Source organism: Lepidothrix coronata, unplaced genomic scaffold, assembly GCF_001604755.1.
Source record: "Lepidothrix coronata isolate B3197 unplaced genomic scaffold, Lepidothrix_coronata-1.0 Scaffold140, whole genome shotgun sequence".
Taxonomy (NCBI): domain Eukaryota; kingdom Metazoa; phylum Chordata; class Aves; order Passeriformes; family Pipridae; genus Lepidothrix; species Lepidothrix coronata.
In genome coordinates this window covers 1,279,424-1,306,204 of record NW_016690320.1, presented here as the reverse complement: position 1 = coordinate 1,306,204, position 26,781 = coordinate 1,279,424, and the positions used below count along the sequence as shown (strand labels likewise).

At 39.7% G+C, this 26,781-nt stretch overlaps 1 protein-coding gene across 15 annotated transcripts in view; it reads left to right on the top strand.

The window, feature by feature from the left end:
* Positions 1 to 25,062, top strand: part of TCF12 (transcription factor 12) — a 162,811-nt gene extending 137,749 nt beyond the window's left edge. For 8 of the 15 annotated variants that reach the window (XM_017827485.1, XM_017827488.1, XM_017827487.1 and 5 more), the window contains 9 exons: positions 2,355 to 2,433; positions 7,017 to 7,090; positions 8,015 to 8,086; positions 8,815 to 9,021; positions 15,591 to 15,705; positions 16,535 to 16,706; positions 17,973 to 18,205; positions 21,411 to 21,564; positions 22,764 to 25,062. In XM_017827485.1, the coding sequence (XP_017682974.1) occupies positions 2,355 to 2,433; positions 7,017 to 7,090; positions 8,015 to 8,086; positions 8,815 to 9,021; positions 15,591 to 15,705; positions 16,535 to 16,706; positions 17,973 to 18,205; positions 21,411 to 21,553 (1,095 nt within the window). In that variant the 3' untranslated portion in view covers positions 21,554 to 21,564; positions 22,764 to 25,062. The remainder of the gene's footprint in view (positions 1 to 2,354; positions 2,434 to 7,016; positions 7,091 to 8,014; positions 8,087 to 8,814; positions 9,022 to 15,590; positions 15,706 to 16,534; positions 16,707 to 17,972; positions 18,206 to 21,410; positions 21,565 to 22,763) is intronic. The other 7 variants (XM_017827493.1, XM_017827500.1, XM_017827491.1 and 4 more) reach the window with 5 other exon arrangements.
* The last annotated feature ends 1,719 nt before the right edge of the window (positions 25,063 to 26,781 follow it).

Below are 26,781 nucleotides of genomic sequence, written 5' to 3'. Positions count from 1 at the left end.
GTACATCTGACAATAGGCCTTTCATGTGCGAAACATCAGAGGATACGACATTTGTTCTTCAGTTTAGGTATTAAAGACCATACAGAATAGTATGTGATTAAACATGTAAGGCCAGATAATACATTTGCAAAGGTTCTTTTATTTTAGGTTTAAGCCTGGATAATTGTGGTCTTAATCTCAGGGTAGGCAAGAAAGAGAATTGTACATGAAAGTATTTACACAAAGTTCCCAAAGCCCTGTGGATTATGCATTAGTTTGGATAATGAACTAGTATAGATAGAAAGAAAAGAAAATCTGGGTATTCGTGCCATTTCTAATGTGTTTCCCTGAACATTTGCCAAACAATAACCCTTTAAGATTGTGCCCATGGAGGGTTATATGGCAGGAGAAACATCTGGTTTATTTCATTGCCTAATGCCAAATCAAAACACTTGGTCTTTAATTTAGAGGAGATCAAACAGGAGGACTGTTTAACTTTGTTGATTATATCAGACCTCTTTGTGATAACTTATGTTTTGATTCCTACCTCAGCACTGGGGTAAAGGCCTTTGTACCGTCTCGGTAGTTAAATAGCCACTGGTCCCTTCACAAAAGAAAAGAAAATGTAGGGAAGTTGACTTCTAAAAGTAATTCATGAATTAAGTTTCTTTGTTGCTTTAGACTCAATAACATTAACATAACAAAGCCTAACTGAAATGTACACTGTAGTGTTTAAAAAATTGGACTAACAGCTCTGAGGTTTGGCTCTGCAGGCTCTCAATTGTGCAGCTTTTGTCTAAGAGCCTTTTCATTAGACCCTGGCATATTGGCACCCCGCTGATTGGAATGGACCATGACTGATAGGAGGAGGAGTCTCATTTGTTGCAGTAAAATGAGTCATGTTACCGTTTAAGCCTGGCAGAAGGTGTCAGGGTTGTTCATCATTGGTCATTTAACAGCACAGCGGCCAGGGACTGCATGAGAATGAATTCTGACCCATGTTTTAGTCGTGGCTTTGCTAGACTAGAGATTTTCCCTCTTAAAAAGTACAGCAAAATAAAACTGGCAGGTAGAGTGGTGGAAAACAAGCAGTTTGCTTTGAAACTTCATGGCCTTTCTTTGATGTTATTTTAATTTTCTGTATCTTATCTGTCTGGAACTCTCTACAGTTCTTATACTGACACCCAAGACTTATTTTTATAGTGATGTACAATGCATGAATTTCCTCCAGTAGTCTGAGGTAGTTTGTTGTTCTAAATATATTTTCTTTCTAGCATGTATGAAAAGGAGGGGTCATTTCCATTAGGGAACCGATGGTCTTTTCTAATGGAAAAGTCCGATAGACCAGGAAGGAGCATGTGGTCTATCAAGTCCTGGTTTTGTCAGTTCAAAAAATACAATATGGAACTTAATGAAGTCCCAGTTTATTGTCAGCTAAATGCTGAAATGTCATATTGTCTGTGTGAAGAGACATCAACCACACTGCCAGTGAAGATTTTTTTGACTGCCATCTGATGACTAACAAATCCTGGTCTCTGCTCAAGTAAAACAGGTTTGAACCGATGACCTATAAAAATATGTTCTGAAGCCCACAGTCAGCCTCTAAATCTATTCAATTCCCTTCATAAAATGAATTTTCCCAGGGTCTTGGGATTTTAATTTTTGATTAAAGCTTTTAAGCATTATGTCTTTTGCGTTTATCAATAGTTTTTAATTTCATTAATAGCAGGGAAAGAATTGTTGTAAGTTGAAGGTTAGTATCTCAAGGGGCCAACTGATCCAGAAATAAGAGAGAAACGTTACAATACATGTAGCATGCTGCAATACATTGCAAGAGGAACAGAATTTCAGGTGGTTTTTTGCTTGGTGGGTACCAATAAAAAGAACTTGAATGGTTTCTTGATATTTTCTCTTGTGAAAGATTAATTTTTAGAAGATAACATGTGTTGACTGCTAAAATCTTTTCTCTCTCTAAAGTTTAGGAAGTCATTATTCATTGGCATTTTCCTGAAGGTTTGTTTGATATAATTAATTATCTGTGTACTGTGAACTCTTACTTATATCATTCCCCTTCAGTGACAGAAAGGCTGTAATTTCTGCTGCTGTTGAATTAGAAGGAAGGTCACTTATACTTGTGTCCCTATCAAATACAGGCTGTGCTTATTTGGACAGCTGCTTGAAAATGAAAGTTCTCTGGACAGTTTTAGAGCCTTGAGTGTAATAAAGCAGAGCTGTGACTGAAGGATCAAACTGGGTTTTTTGTTGATCCAGAACCAAGAGTGACGATTAAAGCATGAAAAGGAATCCTAAAAGTGCTTTCCCCCCCCATATATTATAACATATACTGATACACAGTCTCTTTTGTCTGTTGTCAGATTTATTCTCCTGATCATACCAGCAGTAGTTTTCCATCAAATCCATCAACACCAGTTGGATCACCATCGCCTCTTACAGGTACAGACCAGTCGTTTGTCAATAACTTGTTTGTTGTTTTGCAGACGTCCTGTTTGGAATCACAGTGAAATCAGCACTAGCTGCCTTGCATAATTACTTGTATATTTTGTTTATTTTTCCATTGTACTAAACTGAGATTTATAAATCCAGATTCTGAAATGTATTTTGTTATGGGCATTCACTTAAATCCTGGCAACTGGCTTTGAAAATTAGCATCTTAAAATAATGTTTGAAAGCATTGACTGACCATATACTATCGCAGCTGTAAAGATATCTGTGCAGATCTGCACTGTTTGGGAGGAATAAGAGTGATTTGATTGGGTTGTTTTTCTTTTTTAAAGCTATATGTTAAAACTCTGCGGCAGCTCTCGGTGACAAACACAGCAGATGTGTGTTCCCTCTAATGAAAATATAGTAGGCTATGAGACTCTCCAATTTTTCCACAAGATAGCTTTTCATTCATATCTTTCATGAATGCTTTCATTCTATGGGAGAAGAATTTCTGGCATTTTTCAAAATAAATGCCCTGTGTTGCAGCCACCTCTGTCACCTGTGCTTTGTGTGTTTGCAGAGCGAATGTGGGAAGAAGCATTCCAGTGTGGAGATGAACTGTGGGCAGCTGCCTACAGCTATTAGTGGGTAGTGCAGCTTTCACAGACACTGTGGCCTCAGCTGTCTAGTAAAAGTTGAACAGCTGTTCTCCATATAGAGAGGGCTGTGAAAGCTCCATTGACTTAAATTTGTTGTTTAACAAAGAACTAGAATTACAAGCAAGATGATGTAACTTTAACCCTGTTCTTTCCTATGGTGCAATTTGTTAAATTATTTAACGTGTATACAACAGTCTGTTTCCCCGTTCTCTGCTGTTTAATATATCCCTGCAGGCTTCTGGCCATTGGTCACCTCTTTGCAAGGGTGTTTTGCTTTTTATAAAACAATAACATTAACTTAAAGAGAAGAGGGTACAGAATGAGCTTAGCTGAACACTTTTGTAATTTAGGTGAATAAATTAGTAGAGGTATCACATGCAAAATGCAGTCACAATCATATGGATGGGAATATGGATATGCAATGTCACTCAAAAGTTTCATAATTCATACTTCACTCCTGTTTAATGGACACTGTTCTGGTTTTCTGTGGACATAATGGATTAATGAATATCTGACATGGCTTACCTGAGCAGCTGCTTTGGGCATTTCTTTTCTATTACTGAATAATCCATGTTGAATTGAGTAATGATGGGATTAATGGGATTTTTGATTTACTGATTACAGTTGACAAAAAACGTTTTGCCTATTCTGTTGTACTGAAAAGGCAGATCAGAGCAGAAAATTATTATTATTTTCTTTTTAACATCAAAGCAAATACTGAAAATATTTTATGGCTGGAAGAAATAAGTTCTGACATTTAAAAGTATTTAAAATTTTAAAGATCCCAAAGGGTTTTTTTTCCAAGAGTTCCCTGATTAGATACCACACCTCATTTTGTAAGCATGAAAGCACTAGCTAATTTCTGGGTTTAGAATACAAATTTGAGGTCCCTAAAATCAGTTGCCTATTGGAACCTGTGTCAAATGTAAAACTCTCCAAAATTCACACTTTGATTTGTGTTCCTTATTCTGGATTCTGATGGCTAAGACAATAGTAGATATAAGCAAATAATGCTGAAATCCTTCTCAGGCTCAAACTTAGCATCTGCTTCACATTTATACCCTCCCACCCCCTTTAATTTCAGTGATATAGAATTTATCAAGCCTGTGGTAAATTGCTCCAGTAGTTAATTACCTTCATTTATGAATCTGGACTTTTATCTTTATTCCCAGATGAGTCACTAAGAACACAGTGAAGCACAATGTGAAGTAATTACTACTGCATTTATTGCTATTTATACTCCTGGTAGCCATTTTCCGTCTTGACCCAAAAAGTTATTGCAGATAAAACAAATGCTTTATGTGTACTAAAATGATATATTTTGGAGCATTTTAGCCTTCATTGTCACTTTCCCCTTTTGCAGTCAGGTATTTGTTTAGTTGGCATTCTTAGTATTGCAGATTTGACTAAGTCATAATTTAGCCATCCTTTAATTGTAAATTACAGTGGGAGTGCTCTGTTTACCAGGGAAAGCACTGAGAGACAGGAACATCAGGAGATGTTGGGGTTCATGATCTTGTGACTGAACTGTTGGGCTGTTGGGTTGCTGAATGAGGATTAGTGACATACTCAGTTAAGTAAAAGCTTGAAGAACAACTTGATGAAAACCCCCAAGTATTATGAGACAATAGTGTGTCTCTCATCTTCCCTGCCCTTATTTAATTTCTAATTTTATATAAACATGCCCAGAGCTGAGCTTCTTGCATAGTTTTAATGATTGTATGTGTATACATATGTGAAGTTTATATAGGGATCTGAATGGTGGGAGCCTTGGTATTTTAAGAATCCTTCTCCCAGGATCAGAGGTATTCAGAAGGGTTTGGTGGGTTCTGAGGATGCAAAGCCAGCCCTCTGTGGCTCTCAGTATGTGTTTGAAAGGGGAGCCAGAGGATTAGTGTTGGGGAGACTCAGAGTAGGAACAATACTACAGTGATTGCTGTCGGTGACCCCTGTAAATCCTAACACTTGCCTGGCTTATTTGTGTTTTTCATGCTGCTATGTTGGTGCTGCACTAAAAGCTGCAGTTGTTAATTGCAGGGCTTGTGGTGCCAGGATGCTTTTTAACATAATTGGTGGATTTCATGCACAAACTTCTAGGAGGGGGAGTGGAATGAGGCAAGCAGGAAATCGGTGCCATCTGGCAACCTGTGCAGACACGGAGGCTCAGTGCCACAGTGCCACAGTGCCACCGCTTGGAAAGAGCCCCGCCGGGGCCGGAGGTGTGACTGCAAACCGCAGGTTGCACTTGGGCTGGGCCTTTGAGAGGAGGAGTTGGTTATTCCCTCCCCTCTTTGCTTTTTGGCTCACAGTCCCACTCGGAGTTTTGTTCTGCTGCAGAAACAGTCCCTGCTTCCATGTGGAAAACCCAAAGGAACGTGTCTGGCGAGGGGCACAGGCTCTCTGTGTGTCTGCTCTCTGATGCCCAGCGGTGCCGGCCTGCAGGAAGCAGCACAGTGTCCCAGTGAGAGCTCCTGCCCACCCTCTTGTCTCTAAAAGTGGAGTTTTGACTAGATAAAAACTTGAACGTTTTGCTGAGCCAAAATCCTCTCAGGTTGTTTCATTAATGCTTTGCAAAATAAGTGGGACTCCAAACGTAATTCCCAAGTTCAGGAAGGAAAATAATGCAGAAGGAGACTACAGATCCAGACCCAGAATAGCTGTGTGAAGTGAAAATTGGTAATTATAAACTTACTCACTGAATTCCTTATGTTTTAAAAGAGAATTCCAGCACAATTATGGCAGCTCTGGACTTTTATGGAATAGGAGATTTTTATTATTATTTTTTAATTAGAAATGAAATATTTAGGTATTTTAATAGCTATGCAAGCTGTTCTCTTTTTGTTAAATAAAACCTTGTCTTTAAAAGGTAACTACTTGCAGCTCTCTGAACAAAGGAACTGTAATGTTATTAAAGCTTTTCCCAGTTTTCCAGACATACAGCCCTGGCTGTTATTGAAAGAACAAGCCCACAGGCTCTTCCTTTAATGAGCTGCTTTGGATTGTATGTCCATAATTTATTAATGTAATTGCTTTATTATTACATTTGTATGGCTGAAAGGAAGCTGTCTCTAATGGCCATAGAATTTCATGTAGTATCTTTATAAAAGATGCATTATTAGTTGGTGAGAAAAATGCATGTTGTACTACTTCAGGCTTTGTGTTAAAAGTACTGCTTTATTAGTTATTGCATTTCACATCTAATTATTTTTAAAATTTACATGGTAATTAGGTATATTTATGTCAGACTAGAATGGATATGTATTTGAATTTGCAGTGTATAGGTAATATGGATTTAATTGTCGATTTGTTGCACAATCAATGACTTTAAGCTGCTGTTCTACTTTAAATATATCTGAAATAACAAATGAGAATAACTTAGGTGTATTTTTACTCTTCTAAACTTGGAATGCATTATCATCTAAAATGGTGTAGTGTAGAACTAGACAAGATAAAGGAAGCTTTTAGATCTAGTTTTAAATTTTCTTGTTAAGTAGAGAGGTGTCATAAAAATGGTTTTCCAGTTATCCTTAATTTTGTGTGTATTTGATCTCTCTAAATATGTTTGCTGTATATCTTAACACTGTTAAAGATACACATACATACAGTGAACAGAATTCAGCAGGTGACACAGGGAGAAGGCAGGTATTTCAGGTACAGGGTGTGGGTGCTTAGTCCATGTTTTTAATGTTGAAGTACTTGGAAGATGTCACTGCTTTGTCCTTGACAGTGTGTCTGTCCAACCCTACAGATGCCAGGATATGAAAATTCTCTCTCAGTAAGGCAGAATGAAGGAATTTGTCCTCCTTTGTATACCCATATGCCAGCTTACCTTTATGCAGAATATGTTGGGTTTAATTATGTTGAGATACACTGTGCCTCTGCTTCCCACTTCTGCTGTGTGAACCTGTGCACTAACCTAGACAATTTTGGCAGGTGCCAGTCAGTGGTCCAGGAGTGGAGGACAAGCCCCCTCATCTCCCAACTATGAAAACTCTCTACACTCCTTGGTAAGAATTGTTGAAAGCAACATAGTACTTTTTGCTTAAGAGTTGAAGGCTTGGTTTTGTATAAATCCTGCATATCATTAAAGGAAACAGTAGGATAGCATTACAAATGAATTCTTTGCTAACAAATGGCCTGTTCAGTTGAACAATATAAGACGTGCAGGGTGTGTCTTTCACCATCTGTTCCTTGGGCATCAGGCTTCTGTGCTGAGGACAGCTGGTGCTAAAGCGCTGTTATGAGATTCTGGTACCTTTTCACAAATCCATAGCTAATTCTTATCTAAAGTTCAGTCTGGAGAAAGATAAAGACTTCATGCCTCCGCATTTGCTTGTCCTTCCCCCTCTCTCCCTCAAATGGTTGTCTCTCGGGCTTGTTTGCATTACATCGTTATTAAAATATTAATACATTTTATTTGCAATTATTGTTTGTTATTGGGGAATGTTCATTCATTAATAAAACATCTTACAGAAAAACACACAGGCAGTAATCTACAGCATTGTAAATTTTCTTCTTTTGAGGATTCAGCAGAGGATTTAAGTTACTGACTTCCTACTTACATTTATGATACAGCATCGGGAAGGAAAGGGGGAAAATTTGAGGGAAGGTTTTGATTACCTGTTTAATATTTCTAGTTTCCACAGATGTAATTTCTTTTTTTCTGTCTAACAAGAATAAAACATAAGTTAAATCAGATTTCTTTTCTTCAGTATTTTTGCAATTAAATATAATTGTTATATACATCTTACAATCCTAACATAACTGCAGTGTTAAATATTAGCCTTTTCTTATCTTAATATAATCAGATCTCTGTTGCATTAACTTGACTAACAATTTATTGCTGACATGCACATCAGCTGTTTCCTCACCTCTTTTTTGAATTAATCTTAACCTGTGCTTTGCTTCCTGTTCTGTCTTGACTTTGCCAGAAAAATCGAGTTGAACAGCAACTTCACGAGCATTTGCAAGATGCAATGTCCTTCTTAAAGGATGTCTGTGAGGTACTATTTCACTTTAGATGGTGCCTTTTTGTGTTTCAATTAACGCTTCCTTCGGATTCCCCATTAAAAACCTAAATTAGAGTAGTGTATGACCCATCTTTTTACTTCAACATCCTGCTCTTTCAGTTTCTAGAGAGCTGCAGTGTCAGAATTGGTTTTGCTTTGGAGTTGTTTTTTTTTTTGGTCTTCCTTTGAAAGGAAAGTAATTTTAAGACAAACTTTTCTACAGTAACACAAAGAACTCGCTTTTATTTCTGAAATATCAAATCTGTTTGAAGATCCATTTTAAAAAATGATAACTTAGAGTTTTGTCCAGTTTTTCTTGTAATACAGGTTCTCAAAAAGCCACTGCCTCTCTTAATTGTTTCCGAAGTGGTGAGGCTGATTTTGTGATCGTTCTGGCCTGCATTAGATAGCTTATTTTGTAGCAAGTCTTTTTTTCTCGTTCATGCCATGTAATAGCAGCTGAGTAGCATTAACCTTATAATAAGCTTCACTCTTAAAGCTGCCACCTATTTGTGGACTGAATGCTATCTTGAGCAAAAATCTCCAGATAATATTTTCTTTTTCCTGTTTGTTTGTAGTGCTGGTAGGTGCTCTCTGATACTATTTTGATACCTCATTTCATCTTCTGTCTTTAATATCTCTGAGGTAGAATCTGTTACACCGTAAGGAGCCTGCAGATTTATCCAGTAATGGCTGTTCCTGTCCCTCTTGCATCCCAACAGCAGTCCAGGATGGAGGATCGCTTGGACAGGCTGGATGATGCCATCCATGTTCTACGAAATCACGCTGTGGGGCCTTCAACAAGCCTGTCAGGTGGCCATGGAGATATTCACAGTTTATTGGGACCATCCCACAATGGGCCAATTGGGAGCCTGAACTCCAACTATGGAGCATCCAGCCTTGTAACAGCCAGCAGACAAGCATCCATGGTAATGATGCTTTTAAACATATTTATGCAAAGCAGTTACAGCTGATGCATTTTAAGTTATCACAGAGCCTAGTGAGTTAAAACTGGGCTGTAAGACTAATATTTACCAGGAAGAAACCACTTGAGATTCTTGTGGAGGAAAAGATGGCAGACAGCTTGCACCTGCTATGGGTTTCCAATTAGACTGTTGGGGTGGGGGTGGACAGAAAAAGATGGGAAAACTTAGACTTTGGCCTGGTCAGTGGCCCATAAAATCCTGCTGTGACCATATGCAGAAAGCTGAAACTTTCTGCTGAGAGCGTTTCAGCTTATACATGCATTTTTTCCNTGTGTAATAATTGGCAGAACCGTTTTCTCCTTGAAATGGTGAATAGGGAGATTGAATGGGAAAAGCAGTCAAGAAGGACTGAATTTCAAGTGTTCTGGTCTGGAAAAGCTGTTTATTGTAAATTGGAACTAGTCTTCAATAGCAGATGCTGGCGGAGGACTGGGAGGAAGCTGTTGGAATGTGGAACCATAGTGTGCGCAGGCTCAAAATTTAAACTTTTTTTTATAAATGAAAAGGAGTTTGAGCACAGCTGTAGTGTAAGTAACAATGGAAAGGAAACAACTTTTAGATTAATCCCCAAGAAGAGTGAAATAATTCAATCCATCTCTTTTAGTTTCTTTAAAAATGTGAACTGTTGTGAAAAAATGCAGTTGAGCTTTTTATAGATCAGAAATATGCTAAAAGCATTACACAGTAAACGAATCTATTTGTAGCATTGCTCACTTCCCTTTTTCTTCCTTTTCATTCCTCCCCTCTCAAAAATGCTTAAAGGAAAAAGAGCTTTTAAAAACATGCTTGTTTTAGTGGTGCCATGTGTTTGCATGTTTACAGCGTAATTTTATAGACCAGTTACATGCTGTGAAATTTTCTGTTATAAAACAGATTCACAGCTGGGTACTGTGTGATCAAGGCAAAATTTCACCTATCATCAAAATAATTAGGTACCCCAATTGCTGAAGGGTTTGTATTCTATAAACCAGAATTAGTTCCAGGCTCTCCCATTCGCACGTCACACATCCATTTATATTAATTTCAGGACCACTGCAGTAAACATCAAAAAGAACCGGGGACTTTCTATAAGCTGTGTGTGTTTGGGGGCTGTGGGGAGGGGGGACTTTCCAAATGCACATCCAACTTTAGGTTTCTATACAAGTTCACAGTTGCTTTTAGTAATGAAGGAAGTGATGCATAAGTACTGTAGAATTTTTTCTTAATACCGACTGAGATTTAATATTTAAAGAATGTTGTTAAAATTCTACCATCTTCTGGGGTAGACTGAAATTTAGTCATACAAAAGAAAGCTTTTTTTCCCCTGGTTTTGATGCTGTGGGGTAAAGTGAGTGACTGAAACTGCAGTGACAAACTTGTTCTCTGACTTGAGGAACCTTCCTATACTGCTCAGCCAGACACAGTCAAATGCAGATAGGACCAAAATGTATATAAAAATATCAGTTTGTCTTTTAACTAAACTGTGATAAATATTTTATCAACTCAGTTTATATTAAAATAGTTGAAAGTGGAAAATGACTCTCCAGAATGGACCAAGGTTCCTTGATTTTCTCAAGTTTAATGTGATTGTATGACTCAGATGTAATATAGACTTGATTTATCATCTAATGATTTGACTGGCAGATGTTTGTTGTCTGTTAGAAATAAACTTAGATTAGTCCAAATCAAAAAAATACTTGATTGTACATTTCATCCTCACTGGGTGAAACAAGCTTCCAGATCACTTTTGGCTTGAAAAGTGAGTCAGCTGAAGAATTTCTTGGATTAACCTTAATTTTGTTACATCAGAATAATTGGCTGCAACAGAAGGCATCCTGTTGTGGCCTTGCCCAGTCCCCAAAGAGTGCCCTTTGACATCATTTGCAATTGCAGGAACTCAGCATGACTTAGGATGGAGTCCTGAGATAGGTCCAGAGCAGAGGTTGGCACATCTGGCTGCAGAGCAGACCGAGTGGTTATTAGTGCTGACTGCATTGCAGCAGTGCCCCCCAAGTATGAGGGGTAATTCTTCTGCAATAACCAATTAATTTCAAACTATTATTCACTCTTAGATTGGGGTATTTTTAAATAGTAAATGTGGAAGAGCAGAGAACTTGACACACAAATAACTGAACTGTAAGATCTAGACTCCATCCAGGATTTAAATACTACTTTACTTTAGATGACCTCCAGTAAATTTTAGGAAAATAATTAGTATTGGGCTAACATAGTGAGAAATGTCAACATTGATAAGGGTGATTACCTATGATTACCTATTTTTGATGTTTTGTTTGACATAGGGTCAAGAAATGTTCGTTGGAATTCAGCACTAAATGAAACTTCCTTGTTGAGGGAGTGTGGGATCTTTACACAAAACATTTTTGTTTTTTAAAAAAAAGGAAAAAAATAAATTTAATTTCCCTTGAAGATGATGATCTTGGCAGAAGGAGCTAGGAAATGAGTAATTTAACTCCTTTTTATGTAATTAGTGTAACCAGGCATGGTTTTATTTTAACATTTGCTTAATTTTTGAGCCAGATTTATTTTACAACTCTAGTTGACTTCATTTCCTGCTTGCTCTGAATGGTCTTGTTTTCTTTTTAGCTGGGCTGGCCATTAGACTTATTCAAATAGATTTTTAATATCTCAAACTCATCAAATATTTGCTAACTGGCCTTTGAAGTTGATTTGTATTTTATTTCATGTATTATTGAAAAGTTAAGAAGTAATACTTTTTGTTCTTATTCAAGCTGCTTTTTATTTGTCATTGTAATACAATGGAAAAAGAACAGCCTGAACTGATTAAAAATAAATAAATAAAAGGCCTGGAAATTTAGTTAAGGATGAAACTCAATCCTTAAGTCACAGGGTTTTTTCAGGTATAACAGGAATCTCAGAAGACTGGTGATCTCCCTCTTTGTGCCCTGTGCCTGCTGTCGGAGAAGCACGAAAGGGCAGTTTAAGCAGCTTTGCCTACACCAACCTCTGCTCTTGCTCAAACCCTTCCAGACTGGGTATTTCTCTACAGAGATTATGCTCCCACTGAACAACTTTGAGTTGTCTGAAGTGTAAAAATCTTGATTCCAAAGCCGTTTTCATTGTCTTAATTATGCACCCCTTAGTTAAAATGGTGTTAATGACCACAGCCAAATCGACCAGCTAGTATGGCTTGAAAGGTGCATGTTTTAAAGACCCAGAGCAAGACTGGTATTTTTATTTTCCAGTTCTCAAAAGCTTTCATTGCCAGGTGCTCAAAATGAGTAATCAAACTGAAGTGTGAGCTGCAGAACCGATGTTAACAGGACAAAGGTTGTCCTCTCCCCACGTGTCACTCTCGGTTCTCCTACACGCACTCGTGTGTCATCAGTGCCCATGATTTGTCTAGTTTTTATTTAGTTAATACTTCACTGGTTTTCTGGTTTTGGATCCCAAATGTTACCACTTAAATCAACCGAAATACATTCTACACTCTTTTTTTTTTTTAAACTTGCAGTTGTGAGCGGGGCTGCAGATTGTCCTATGTACAAGTTTTTATTGAAATGCATAAAAATTAATAACAGTTCCCCCGGTAAATTACAACTTAGAGACTTGCATGCGGGGCTACTGTTGTACTGGGTTTACCGAGTTGTGGCTGCTTTGATTTGCTGTGAACCCCGAATGCTGGGTTGGCATTGTGTAGAGGGAACATGCAGAGGGGAGTGATTTAAATAGGTTTGTAACAAAGGCGGTGTCTGTGCTGGTCGCTCCTCAGACTTGAACAGAGTATTTTTCCCGCACAACCGCGAGCTCTGTGGTGCAGCCCAGCCTTCCGCTTGTCTCCCATTTTGTGTGGCTGAGGAGCCTGCGGGGTTTGCTTGCGAGGGATCATGGAAACAAGGCTGGATTAGCGCATGGGAGAATGAATTAACTCGCAGTTTGTTTGCTTATGAAATGAACTCCCGGCGTTGCAGGGGCCGCGCGGGGCCCGGGGCCGCGGCGATGGGCGGGCGGGGCGGCCGTGAGGGGACCGAGGGGACCGGAGGGGCCCGGGGAGCGGGTCCTGCCCTGGAGCGGTGCCCCTGGGGCCGGGCCTTGGCGCTGGGGAAGGGTTTGACTCAGAATTGATTATAAATAACGGCGATAAAACATGTCGGGAGCTCGTTTGTTGCGAGGCCGCGGAGCTGAGGGGCTCAGACGCCTTTCAGAAGACTTAAAGGAAGCCCGAGGTTGCTCCATTGAAATGCAGATGGGGACAGCCCTTGTTCTGTGACTGCGAGTCCAGGGGAAGGAAAGCAAACTAAATTTTCCGAACTCGATACTTACAAGATACTAAAGACCCAATTTGCTACCTCGAAGCAGTCACCGATCAGTTGTGCCTATAGAAAACAGCTGTTGGCCTCTGCGACTTTCAGCGAGTCTTTTTGATTTGGGTTTTTTTGTTTGCCAGTTTGGATTTTCTAGTGTATCATGGATCAGAGATAAAAATCATTGTTATGGTCAGTTTTGTAACATTTTATCTCTTAAGATTTCTGTATTAATCTTGTTAATCTGAATTGTATGTCTGTCTTGGTTTCAAAGGACTGGAACATGGACTTGCATTCAGTTGTTATTTCTAATCTATTTTCTGTCTTTGTCAGAAGTGATTTGCTAATCTATCGCCTTTAGATTAGCTCTAGATTTAAAAGTTGCCAGGGTTCTGGCAGCTGTTATGTTTGTACATAACTTTAAGAAATTTTTGCCTTTTTTAAGTAGACTTCTGAACAAACCTGGCCCTGAAGCGATTAATAGTCTGTAGCTTGAATAAAAGCACCCTCAAGTGTTAGGACTAAGCATGACCAGAAGAATAAAATAAAACATACAACCTGCAGGGCAGAATTAGGGGAAGACTCGTTTTTGAAAGTTCAGTGTGGAGAATGAGCTTGACGTTCCCGTGTTAAAGAGTTTTGTCTTTCAGGCTGAAAGACCTGAGCTCTGCTCCTTCCTCCCAGCGAGTTCATGGCTCTCAGGAGCCGGGATAACTGTATCCAGAGTAGAACTTCTCACAAACAAAGCCTATTACACGCAAAGGAAGATAAAATATACTTGAAATAGCAACAGATATTCCACAGAATACAAGAGGAGATTTTCTGCAGAACAATAGATACAAATAGCAGCCCGGAATGACCTGATATTAGTTGTGGGTTGTCGGGGGGGGGTTCCCCCCTTTCCTTTTTTGTTCCTGTGCATTAGCTTACAGGAACAAGTGTATATTAAACAAAGGATAAACTTGCATAAGGGTATTTATCTCTCTCTGGGTAAAACCCATACTAAGACATGAAAGGTAAAAGCTGCATTAATTACTCAAGAGGGATTCAAAGCTCAGCAGTTTACTAGGATTGAAGGATTTATTGAAAAACAGTGGTTCTCATGTGTAACTCCAGGCAATAAACCTATTTAATTAAAGGCTTAATCTTCTAGTTGACATGTTTGCTACTGTTCCAATAAAAAGCTTCATCTGTAGCCAATTTTTGTAACTATACAAATAATAGTAGAATCCCTCATCTTTGTTCAGTTTTTTAACTGTTTAATTGTATTATATTGGTTATAGTATAAATATTTAAGGACTTTTGTGTCTTTAGGAATCAAAAGCTTTAAATAGTCTGTGTTCCAAATCATTTAACTACATGCAGTGTGTCTTTACCTCTTTCTCAAACAAAAAATATTTTTTTAATAGAAGTTGATAACAGTATTCTGTATTGAGCAGCAGTTTTTTAACAAATTGCCTCTTCAAGTTAGGTATGCACACTCATGGCTGTCTTACATAAGTACCATTAATTCAAGTTATGCAAAATTAGAATTTTTCAAGACTCTTCATCTCAATGCTTGCTGCTCAAATTTATTATGAAGGAGCAGATTAGGAAATAGGTGGTAAGAGCAGTTAGATGCCTGGATTATTTTTGTATGATATGATTCTGTAATGGGACTAAACTAAATGTGTTTAGCTGAGAAAGTAGGAAAGTGAGAGAGAATTATGGAAGTGAATAAAATAATGTTTTTATATTAGATCCAGTACTTTCTTAATCCTGTTTCAGCAAACAAGAAGTGATGCTGTTTATATGTTTAATGAGTGTACGTGTGTCTTTATCTGTATCCATGAGTGTAGGGCAGCATACGCACCTTTCACATGGGGTGAAGACTGTTATTCCCCATACTTTTAAGGATCAAAATATAAGTACTTGCAAGCAGAAGTTAATCAGATCTTCAACCCCTGAGGTGTAAAGCAGGGAGGAAATTCCATAGTGTTCTATGGGGAAATACTGAAAAAAATTTTGGACAAGTTGCTACTTTATTTCAAACAGGTGCTGGTCACTGCTTGGGACACAGCTCAGTCCAGCGAGGGGTAAGAGGTGGTTTAGTGTAACAGCATCTTTCAACCAAGTGTTTCCTTTCCTGAGGGAGGACTTTAACTCAGGTCTCTGATCCAGCAAACACTTGAAGTCTTTTAAACTTCTATTTTTGAATTGTTTCTTTTGAATCACGTCTTTAATAGAAACCTTTGCTTTGCCTTACTTTAGGTTGGGACTCACCGGGAAGAAGGTGTCAGCCTCAACAGCAACCACACAGTTCTTCCCAGTACAGTTTCTGCTCAGAGCACAGAACTAAATCATAAAACACAAGACAGCTACAGAGGTAACTTTCCAGTCCTAAATGCTGAACGGGGTCTGCAGCAGTCCAGAGCCAGGGAGGCTGTAGATCGTGGTAAAATGGCAGCAGTGCAGGGGATGGGGACATAGATAATGTTGACAAATAGAAATTAATCAAAAATCCTATATACCAGCACTGTTAGGGATTCCTGCAACAATTCTGTGTGCATCCCTGTCTAAGACTTGTCCCAGTACAGTTTCAAGAGAGAACTGCACGACAACCACATGTCTTCCAGCTTAAGGAGCCACGATCCACGTGCAGAGCTGTGGCCATGTCCGGATCATCCGGGAGGGTTGTGGAGTGAACTGAGACCAGAGCTCAGTCCAGCCAAAAGAAGGAAGCCATTCCACACCAGTGTTTACGGTTCCTTCCAGTTTTAGCCTAAACAAGTAAACTGCAGAAAACAGACATCAGCTTATTTATCAGTGGGCCAGCACCACTGAGGGAGGGGTGTGTTGCACATTCAGCCCAAGCCTCCATGGCAGTGCAGCTCTGCCCTTGACTGTGCAGCCCAGACATGAGGTGCAAATTTCCTTACTTCACTAAAGGTTCTTTTGTCTTAAACAGTGTTTTTTCTCAGATTAAGCTGTTACCAGTCAAGCCTCTCTGTGAATTGCAGTCACTTTATAACCCATGACACGTGTCCAAGTGCAGCAGTGTTACCAGGATTTGTCGTGTCTGTTGCCAGAGCACAGTATTTCCTGTTGTGTTCCCAGGCTTCTGCTCGGCTCTGGCCTCTCATCCACATTATCTGCTTGAGGTTCTGTGAAATGTTCAGTGCTGTGACACTCACTCTGCTCTCTGGTTCTTGCAGCACTGTCGGGTGGCCTACAGAGCCAGTCTGTGGCTATAGGTCCAACAGAAATCAAGTCTGAACATAAGGAGAAGGATGAGAATATCCATGAACCGCCCTCATCGGATGACATGAAATCAGATGACGAGTCCTCCCAGAAGGATATCAAGGTCTCCTCCAGAGGCAGAACAAGGTGCATTGCTGACGTGACCCAGAGAATTTGTGCTTTGTTAATGCTCTGTAGCCTGTTGTCCTTAAGTTTGATAAATTTATTACAAGGCTTTTGTGTGACCAGTGCATGTACCAACAGGCAGTGAAAGAGAGAAAAGGTAGAGGATTTTCTGGGAAAATCACCTGAAAAGTATACATTCCTTTAGATTAGTGCCATGCCTGATGTCTGCCTGTACATTTAAGTAGTAACAGGTTCAGAGGGCCCTGCCCAGCACAGAGGATGAGGAATGTTAGAAATTTGTGATACTTTGTACCTGGGCCTGGGCTTTGCCTCTCAATGTAAGTTTGTAGCGATGGAGAGCTCCAGGCTGATAACCTGGAGCCTGGGGTGAACACCATGGCTGAATATCCCTTTGAAACACTTTGCCCCTCCCAGGGACAAAAAACCTGGAGCTGACACTGGGTAAAATGTTTCTGAATCTGCCTGATAGGCCTGACACAAGTGTTGCAATTTGAGATAACAGTGGACAATCAGAATTTTGCAAGCACAGGCAGCAGAGTCTGTATCATCACACATGTCTAATGGCATTTTAGTGTGTTAGTTTTAGTGGAGCAGAGGTTTTGCACAGTTCTTAGACTAAATTAGACAGTCCTATATTAAAAAAGACTTTGCAACTTGATATCATTTGAGGCAGTTCAGGAATTCTAAATATAACTGTTTAGTTCTACACTGAGTAGTAGAAGAAAAAATAGTTCTAAAATTGGCCAGTGAGGTCTTTAATAAGAACTGAAACTTTTTAATAAGCACATGAAATTGAAAATCCCTTGAATGCCTTTTTTTATAAGCCAATGTATTGGAAAGTAGCAAAAACTTAGTTAAAAATTATTTATTCTTCACCTGACAAGGTGGCTGAGTTACCTCTTTAACTGTTTGACCAGTCATCAGTACCTGAGTGAAGTGGTAGTCTGGGTACATCTTTTGCTTCAAGGAGCAGTGCATTGCCACAGGTTTTCCTAGAGATGTTTACCTGCTGTAGGCAATATTCTGTGGATATTCTTCAGGCAGAAGCCACTTAACATTTATTTTCAGGAACAGGTAGGAACACCAAGAATTGCCTTGGAAAATTAAGGATTGATACCTAACACTTCCTTAGTTAAATATTCTTCAATGGAATGGATTGGGTGGGAAGTTTAATTTCATCAACTGAAAATCCTGAGCCAGCAGCAGGGTCACTTGTTTGGAATCCCAGTGGTATTTCAATATACTGTTATTTCTGCTTTCTTGCAGCAGTACTAACGAAGATGAGGATTTAAACCCAGAGCAGAAAATAGAAAGAGAAAAGGAGAGAAGGATGGCAAACAACGCCAGGGAGCGTTTGCGTGTCCGAGATATCAACGAGGCGTTCAAGGAGCTCGGCAGGATGTGTCAGCTCCACCTGAAGAGCGAGAAACCGCAGACGAAGCTGCTCATTCTCCACCAGGCTGTGGCCGTGATCCTCAGTCTGGAGCAGCAAGTGAGAGGTCAGTGCCCTGGTTGTGTGGTGCCTTTGGTTATGGAGCAGTGCCGGTCCCTCGAAACCTGCACAACCAAGTGCAGAGCCATTAAAAGTATGTTTTCTGTTCTGTAACGACGCTGAAGTTCTTTAAGAAGAGCAAAGAATTACTTTCACAAAAAGAAAAAAAAAAGGGGGGAAAAGAGTGAATATGAAGTTTATACTTTGACTTTTCTTTCTCCTGTACAATTAGCCATCTCTTTACCTGAAGATGGTAAAGGTGATTACACTTTTCAAGGTAAATTGATTAATTAAAATATTGACACATCTGGCTTTAAATTGTAACCACCACTTGTTTAGTGATATAAAGGCTTTAGCAAGAATAAGATGAACTCCACATAATTGAAATGTTAAAATGGAATGACTTTATGTGTGTTTCCTTAGATTTTTCAATTAAATGTATACTGAGGATGGAGGAAACTTACTTCTACTGTAATTGAATCAGAGCTGGGTTTGCATGAATTTTCTTCCCGATTCCTTTAAATTTTTCCAGGAAAAAAACAATAGGCCTACTGGTAGGTCCAGAAAGAAGACTGCTTTGTGCCATTCACCCTTTTAAGGAGAGATGGTTCTGGGAGTCACACTCAGTTCTTCAACTGTTCCATTCTCGTGTCTAAGTGAAGCCACAGTTGACTTCTAATCTCCCTTTCAACTTTTGTCACAGACATGTTGAAGTTCTGGGGCACCTTGGTCTAACTTGTGGTCAGCCCTGAGCTGGTCCTGCAGTTGAACTGGATGATGGTTGTAGGTCTCTTCCAATGGGAATAATCTCGTCTGTTCTGTGTCTCTGGCACTTACTGAGGAGTGTCCTCATGTTCTGCTGTTTGGGACTTGTGAACAACCATCTTCCTTAGTGTCCCACTGGTGTAAGTGCAGCCAGTGACTGGAAAAGTCTGGCAGATGTGGATGATGTCAGTGACTGTGTTTGCTCAGTCTCTGTATCTTTGAATCAGTGATGTCACTGAGAGATACCAACATTTTATTTTTGTGTACCTTGTTTTACTTCCATTTCCTCAGCTGTTGCTTGCATTTTGCACAGAAGATTCAAGCATTAGTTAAGAGTTTATTGAAAGTGACAAAGTGACAAACTTTAGACAAGCTTACCTACTGTGCAGCAAAGATGAGATGCTGTGTTTTCAGGCAGAGCTTTACTGATCCAGTTTTTAATAAAGAAACACACAGTCTCCAGCCTGAGCTCCTGCAAGGCACAGAGAGCAACTCTGCTCTGCAGATGAGACACCAGCTGGGTGTAAAACCCAGTTTTAGCATCTCTGAGACTTAGATCTTGGGAATTGTTTTGGTCTGAAAATGCTTGCCATGGTCTAGAAGATAATGCTGAGTATGATGAGGAAGTCAGAATAACATTAATCATGTTTTTTGATGTTTAAAAATCATCAAGTCCATCTCCCTGCTCTTACGGGTTCTGTAATCCACAAAAAGCTTCATGTGATAATTAATCACTTTTTCCTTGGTCAGAGATTGCTTCCAAACCTCGTGTCTTTGGTAGAAATCTTTTTTCCAAATGTGCTAACAGCTAAATAGGACCCACTGTACAGGCATTGTAAATTGAGAACTCTTCCTTCCTCATGTCACCCTGGGTGCCTCCAAGCTGCCCCGGCAGCTCCCGGTGCCTGTCAGGACAGGGCCCGTGTTCCCCATTTATCCCGCCCGTCTTCCCTTGCACCTGTTCCTGAAGTGACTGACCAGAGCTTTGTGTGGCGCCCAGAGCAGCTTTCCCAGCACATTATATAATTGCATCAACGATTTCCTCTCCCTGCTGGTAATGAAGCTCCTCATTTTGTGATTGATGCTATTCAGAATCAACCATTTCGAACTGAAGCTCTCACTGCGGGCCAGCGTTTTTATCTCCATTTCCTAAATCACTGCAAATTAACTTCCTTTCAAAGTTTCCACATAATTAAATCTTCTTTAAAACTTCCAGGCAAGCCACAGTTAGACAAAGAAAACTGTGACTGAGAAAAGTTAGCAGGTTTTTTTTTTCCAGTAGACTCTTTAGGAGTGCTCATCCTTAAAGAAATGCAGTAGGAGGCTGTTGATAATGACTTTGGTGACAGCAGAATTATCAAGTCCGTCCAAAATAGTCTCTGTCAGATGAGATGGATTTTACCCCTTTTAAAATGCACAGGGGTCAGTAAACTGCAGTTCTAGAGGGGTGCTTGTTCAGGGCAGGAGAAGGGCTCTTGCTGTCTGTTCAGTTTTGGCAGTGTTCTTACAGTTATAATTGTATCTGCCATCTCCAACTGCAAAACAGGATTCACTGACAGCGAGAAAAATACCTCAAAATGTTGATTAAATTCAACAGTGGAATATATTACCCCCTTTTTGTGTGTCTGCTGGGCCAGTGAGATTTACATCTTCTGTATTTTTATTCATAAAAAACCATTTTGAAGAACAGAAACAGTCGGCTTTTATAAACCGTCATTATTTGAAAACGAGATCCAAATCTACATCTATTGAAGCTTAAGTGGGGAAGTGAAAACATACTGATGGAATACCTTGATAGCTGGTCCACAGCTGGTTATTATAAAGTACTGACTTTAATGTGAGAGGAAATACGGTTTGGAAAAAAATTAATCCTCCTGCCCTATGTGACTGTCATCACATTGTTTTGATTGAGCTGAGATGGGCACGAGGTGATCTCACAGGCTTGAGGGGATGGTGAGAACCATCAGTTCAGGGCATTCTGCCTCCCCTGTTCTAACAGCTGGGTAATACTTATGGGGAGGAAAGGAGCAGCAACATTACTAAAGCTGTGTGATGTCAGTGAGCTTGGTGTGACCTCAGCACACCAACAAAATGCCGAAATCTCCATTTTATTATGTCGTAAATTACAGACAGTTCCCATTTTGCGCTTCAGTGACTTATGGTGATAAAGGAGGCACCTTTTCAAAGTTTCTCAAGGTGTATGTAGTCAGCCAGTAAAGGTTTGGTTTGGTTTTTTGTTTGTTTGGGTTTTTTAAACACCAGTTGAGGAGATGTCTGGTAGAACTCTCAGCAGTGCTGGTCTGCAGCTTTAGACGCCTGCATGTGTGCACAGGGATGTCAGCTCAGGAGGGGAAGCTGCAGAGCTGGTTTTACTCCAGCAGATCATGTCTGGATATTCCCCTTGCCGGCGGTGGATGGGATGTTACAAATGATGTTTTCTGTTGCAGAACGAAACCTAAACCCTAAAGCAGCCTGCCTTAAGAGAAGGGAAGAAGAAAAAGTTTCTGCCGTATCGGCAGAGCCGCCAACACCACACCCAGGAAGCCACCCTGGCCTGAGTGAAACTACCAACCCTATGGGTCATATGTGAACACCAGCCAGGTACGTCCCTCTCGGGGAACAGCTCTTCTTGTATTGGCTGCAGTCTGGGAGGTACCTGGGTATGTTGGGTTTTAGTCACTGGGCTGCCAGAGGCACCAAACTTCTTTGTGCTGCTAAAGTCCTTTCATAGCTGAGCATAAGCAAAAGCATCCAGATTTGTTTAGTTCTATAATAAAACCCCAAGAAATTGTTGTCAAAGTCTCTGTCTTTCCATGTGTTGTTGCCAATGGCTACATCTCTTGGCTCAGGTGGCCTTCCTGGCATGACATCAGAGGAGCTGTGAACAGCTTGCTAGATAAGCCAAGCATAATAGAGATGAATTATACATCTTTAAATGGTCTAAATATCACATTAGTTCATTTAAAAATCCACCTATTGTTTCCCAGTGCTGATACAGACAGTTTGAGAGACTCCTCATCCCAGAGAGATTTGCTGTCTGGCTCAAGGCCAGTCGTTGTAACTCCTCTCATTTGCCCAGCAGAGATTGTGAACTGTCTTAAGTCACAATCTGTGTTAGTAAAGATAGTGAAGATTTAAAGTGATGTTTTCAGCTTTGCGAGGTAGATCAGTGTTTCCAAGAGCCCCGTGTGGCCCAGAACGTAACAGCTCATTTAAACCTGCTGGTGGGAGGCCCTACAGGAATATTAGTCTTTTGGGCATTACTGTGGCTTGTTGGTTGGGTTTCTAAATAGTTGATAAAAACTTGATGTTAAAAAGAAAAAATTCTGAATATTTCAGTAGAGCTGTTGCCACTTTGAAAAAAAAAATTGGGCTCAGTGCCCTTATTTTAATCTGTAGTTTAACTAAATTTTATGTTTCAAGAGGGTTTTTGTCGTTGTGTCTATAGACTGGTTTGCTTCTACTTTACCTTAAGGTAAAGGTGTCTTGCCAGGATATATCCCATGGAAGTTTAGTATTCCCTGGTGTTCTTAGAAAGCAGCAAATGTGCAGATTACTCTTCCTCCCATATCCAGAGAGGCCAAACAGAAGGTTCTGTAGAGTAATTGTTCAATATATTATATTCAGAATGGATATCTCTGGGAAGAAGGATTTCAAGGCCTCTCAGTGTGATTTTCTTTTGCACTTAACAGACTGAAAATGACACCAGATCCAGTTGAAATCATTTCTCTAATGTCAATAGGAAGGTTTTTAGTGGTTCTTTTCCTAATACCCCTTTCTTCTCCCAAATTTCCTTCTAGAATTCCAGAATTATTGGTAGGATACACAGAAGGTGACCTTTCTTCACAAGGACACAGACAACTAACATTATATGAAGACACAAACATGACAGGAGAAAACACTTGAAGCAAGAAACCCAAATGCAATCTTATGATCAAAGCTACTGGTCAACACCTGCATCAGGATTGAAGATACAAGATCTTCAGACAGAATTTCAGCCCATGAGATACTCTGAACATATCATTCTGTTGCAAGCAGTGTGTCGCTTCTGCACAATCAGAGACTGTTGTGATCTCTCCACTCATTGTGGAAGTTGCCTTGTGCCTAAACTGAATTGACAAATGCATTGTAACTACAAATTTTATTTATTGTTATGGAACTGTAAAGGTCTACATATAAAGGGAAAAGTTAACATGTTAAAGGCTGATAAAACTTCAGCTGAATGCCAGCATTTACTAAAGCTGTTCACATTCAGAGAACAAAGCAGTGACAACCGTCGACCCGTAGCATTCCCAGCATACCTATTAGTGTCTTAAAAAAGGAAGGGAAAAGTCTTTTGTTGTCCTTTCCTCTCCTTTTGCCATATGACTAGTGTTTTCCATGCAATAGGAAACTATTCCTTGGTATAGCTTTTTTTATGTTATTTTTGATCTCTGGTAATCTGAACAGTTATGGTCATAGTTCCCCTTCCATACTGAGCTCTGTGCCTCAAGCCCCTCAGAGGCTTCATGAAGGCTGCAGGCAGGAGCAATACTGTGACCATAACATTTCTTGGATTTAAAAAGTGATTTTTATTTTCCCTCAGACTTTCCTCAAACGTTTTTTTTTTCTAATTATAAACAAAACCTTTTTAGGCTTCTAGGCTTCATAGTAAAGCTTGTAACGTGAAGTGTAAATTGGGTGGGGAGAATCTACTTTGTTAGAGTTGCTTTGTTTTCCGAGCAGTAAGTACTACATATAGTACATGTAAAGTGTTAGCTGTATGTAAGCACAAAATGCATTAAAATACAAAGGAGATTTTTTTCAGGCTGTAACTTTGGTGAATATAAAATCCTGAGTTCACCATGGCAGGTAGTGTGATGATATAACCACCAGCAGGGTGGGCTAATTACGTAATGGAATCTGAGAGCAATGGTCACCAGTTTTTCCTTCCTGTGCACATTAATGATCATGTCACCTTGTATGGCTTGTCAGTGGAGAAAAACCAGTGTGAATCAAATGCAAACAAATGCCCCCAAACGTCCCAAGCCATATTAGCATTAAACCTTTAAATGTTTCTCCCCCAGAACAGTGTCCGTAAGTATTCCTTTGTCACAGATGTGCTGAAATGGTTCAAATCCCTTTGAACTTCCATGGAAACTGTCTTCCACTGCAATGACCATGGGAGGAAATTTCCTAAGCCAAGGTTGTCTGAGCTATTGTTTATATAGTGCATCTTTCATCACTGGCAATTGGTTCACACACAAAACAGGAACAAAACTATAATTTTTATGAAGTCATTTAATTTGAAAGAACAAAAAGATGGATCGATAAAATAAACTAATGAATTTAAGCTCATGTTTTGGATGGTTCCTAACAAAACAGTTTGTGGAATTAGTGGACTCATTTCTATTACTTTAATTTGCATATATCATCCAATAACACCTGATTATATCTGTGGCCTTGTTCTTCATTTCAGTGTTTATCAGCTAAACGGAATTTGTTGCTTATGACGTGTGAAAGTGATCACGTGCCACTGCCTGGCCTTTTTCCTTCTAAGCTTGTTGTCTTTTTGGCTATATTAGACTTTGCAGTATGCCCAGAAGCTTTCCTTCATAAAATAGAAAGAAAAAAACATTTGGCTTATTTTTCACTGTAGCTAGTCTTTTATACAATAATCTTGTAAGAAAATTTCTTGAATTCTAAATATTACTCTTTCTAGATTTTTGAAATCAAAAAAGTTTTCAGTAAAAAGTTTCTTACTTTATTTTACTATATTAGGTAGTAAAAATGTAGGGTTATTTACCATAACCTGTTCATTAATATCAGAAATTTACAATAGCATTGTAAGACCATAGTAGGGTTCTAGCATACCGTGTAGTACCTATGGAGTATTGTAAGAGCTAATTGTCCGAGATGAATTGCTTCTCATCTTGTTCTCCAGTTTCCATTGTTGGTTTATTGCAGATTTGTACCCTGTGTCAAATTTCAAGGTATTGCTGATAAACCTTTCCAACCAGCAGCAAGAAGTTCAAAAAATTTCTGTCAATGTAACAGAAAACACTATGTATATAACATTTATGTAGCAATAAATGTGCCATCTTTTTTTAACATGGTAAATCAGTGAGTTTTTTAAATTTCTCTCCTCATGGGCAATGTGTTGCTTGAAAAACACTAGAAAGCTCTCTTCTGCCTGTATCTGAACACAGCCTGACATACATTCCCAAGGAACTGAGCGTGTTGCAGGCACAAGAAGCTTGTTGCTCCTCCCTGGAAGCCAGTACAGAAATTCCCAGTGAGCTGAGGAGCAGCAGTGCCTGAGCTGGGTTTGCTGCTGTGCAGGGCAGGAAGGGGATTGCACAGGCAGACACAAACTGGGAGCAGAAGCCGATTCCATAAGGCACATCCTCTTCCTTCATTTTGTTCCTTCCCTTTGCCTGTCCTGAAGAAAGGGTGCTCATATCTGAGCCCCTCTGTGCAGTGAAGTTCAGTGCAAAGTTACCTCTGTATAAGTTTTATGGGAAAATCGGGGGAAAGTCTGTAGTTCAAGCCTGAAATTACAGTGTTTTTTTCTGAGTGCAAACAAAAGGAACTGGGAGTGCACAATGTCCAAAGGCACACACAGACAGAGGTGACACCTTCGTGCAGTTCCTGGTCCTCAGCTGTGTAAGCCAAAAACCTCAGGTAACGAGCAGACCGGGGCAGTTTGAGCTTTTTTAACTCTTCTCTAAATAAATATCCAGGGAAAAGCACATCAAAGACAAAAGCAGATACAGACACTATATACATATATATATATGTATGTATGTATATATATCTGTAAAGTGCTGATGTTTGAATGTGGTGTCAGTACAGCTGCTGTGCACGGCAGCGCTTCCAGCTCCCGATCCTGTCCTTTGTGACCTTAGAAACTCTGTGGATTACACTGAGATCCAGGGGACACTGTACAAGATTTGCCAGCCTGCAGGTCAGACTCAGCCATGTCAGTCTGTCTTTCAGATGCCTTTAGCAGCAGCTGTGGGAGAGGTGCCCAGTGCCTTCCCCAGCACACATTCCCAGTTTGAACTTATTCCTGTAACAATTCTAAATCCAGCCTCTGAGCACCCATCAATACTCCTCTTCCCTTTTCTGAATAAGACCTAGTAGTTTGTCACTCTTTTTCAGAGAGAGTAAAAATGGCAATTTCCCCTTCTTCATCTTTCTTTTACCATATTCTGCTGTCCTGTTATCATTTACTTTCTGATCACAAGTCTTTCACCTTTTTTTTTAATGTTTCCTTTTTTTTCCATTTGCTCTTTTTTGTGTGTGTGGAAGAGATACACGTCAGGATACCTTTGTTAAATGCAATTCTTCTAGAATTAGCATTTGGAATACTGTAGGAAAGCTCTCCTGTAAATCTAAAGCATTGGCAAAGTCTTAAAATAGACTTTATCTTTTTTCCTCCGGCTACTGAGTAGTTGATGTTAAAAAGAAGGTTTCAGGTTCTTTATTAGTTAACATTTCCCAAGAATTAATTAACATTTTCCCCACAGCATTTGGAAGTCATGGGAGACCAAAAATAAAATTAGAACTGTCTGCAAAAGACAACTGAGATAGTGAGTGGTGAACTTTGGTGGGAGTTTGTAACACCACCACCTTATGCTTCCTAATACACCTCCCCTGGGCACAATAAAATGTCCTGTAAAAGGAAGAAATAGTTTGTCCCAACTTGAAAGCCTGGCAGCATGTCCAGAGTGGGGCTGGGGAAGGCCCACCAGGAATGAATGAGCAAACTGGCCCTTTCCTGCCTCTGTGCAGGCAGAGAGCTGAGAGCCAAACCGTGCTCTCCCAGTCCCAGCA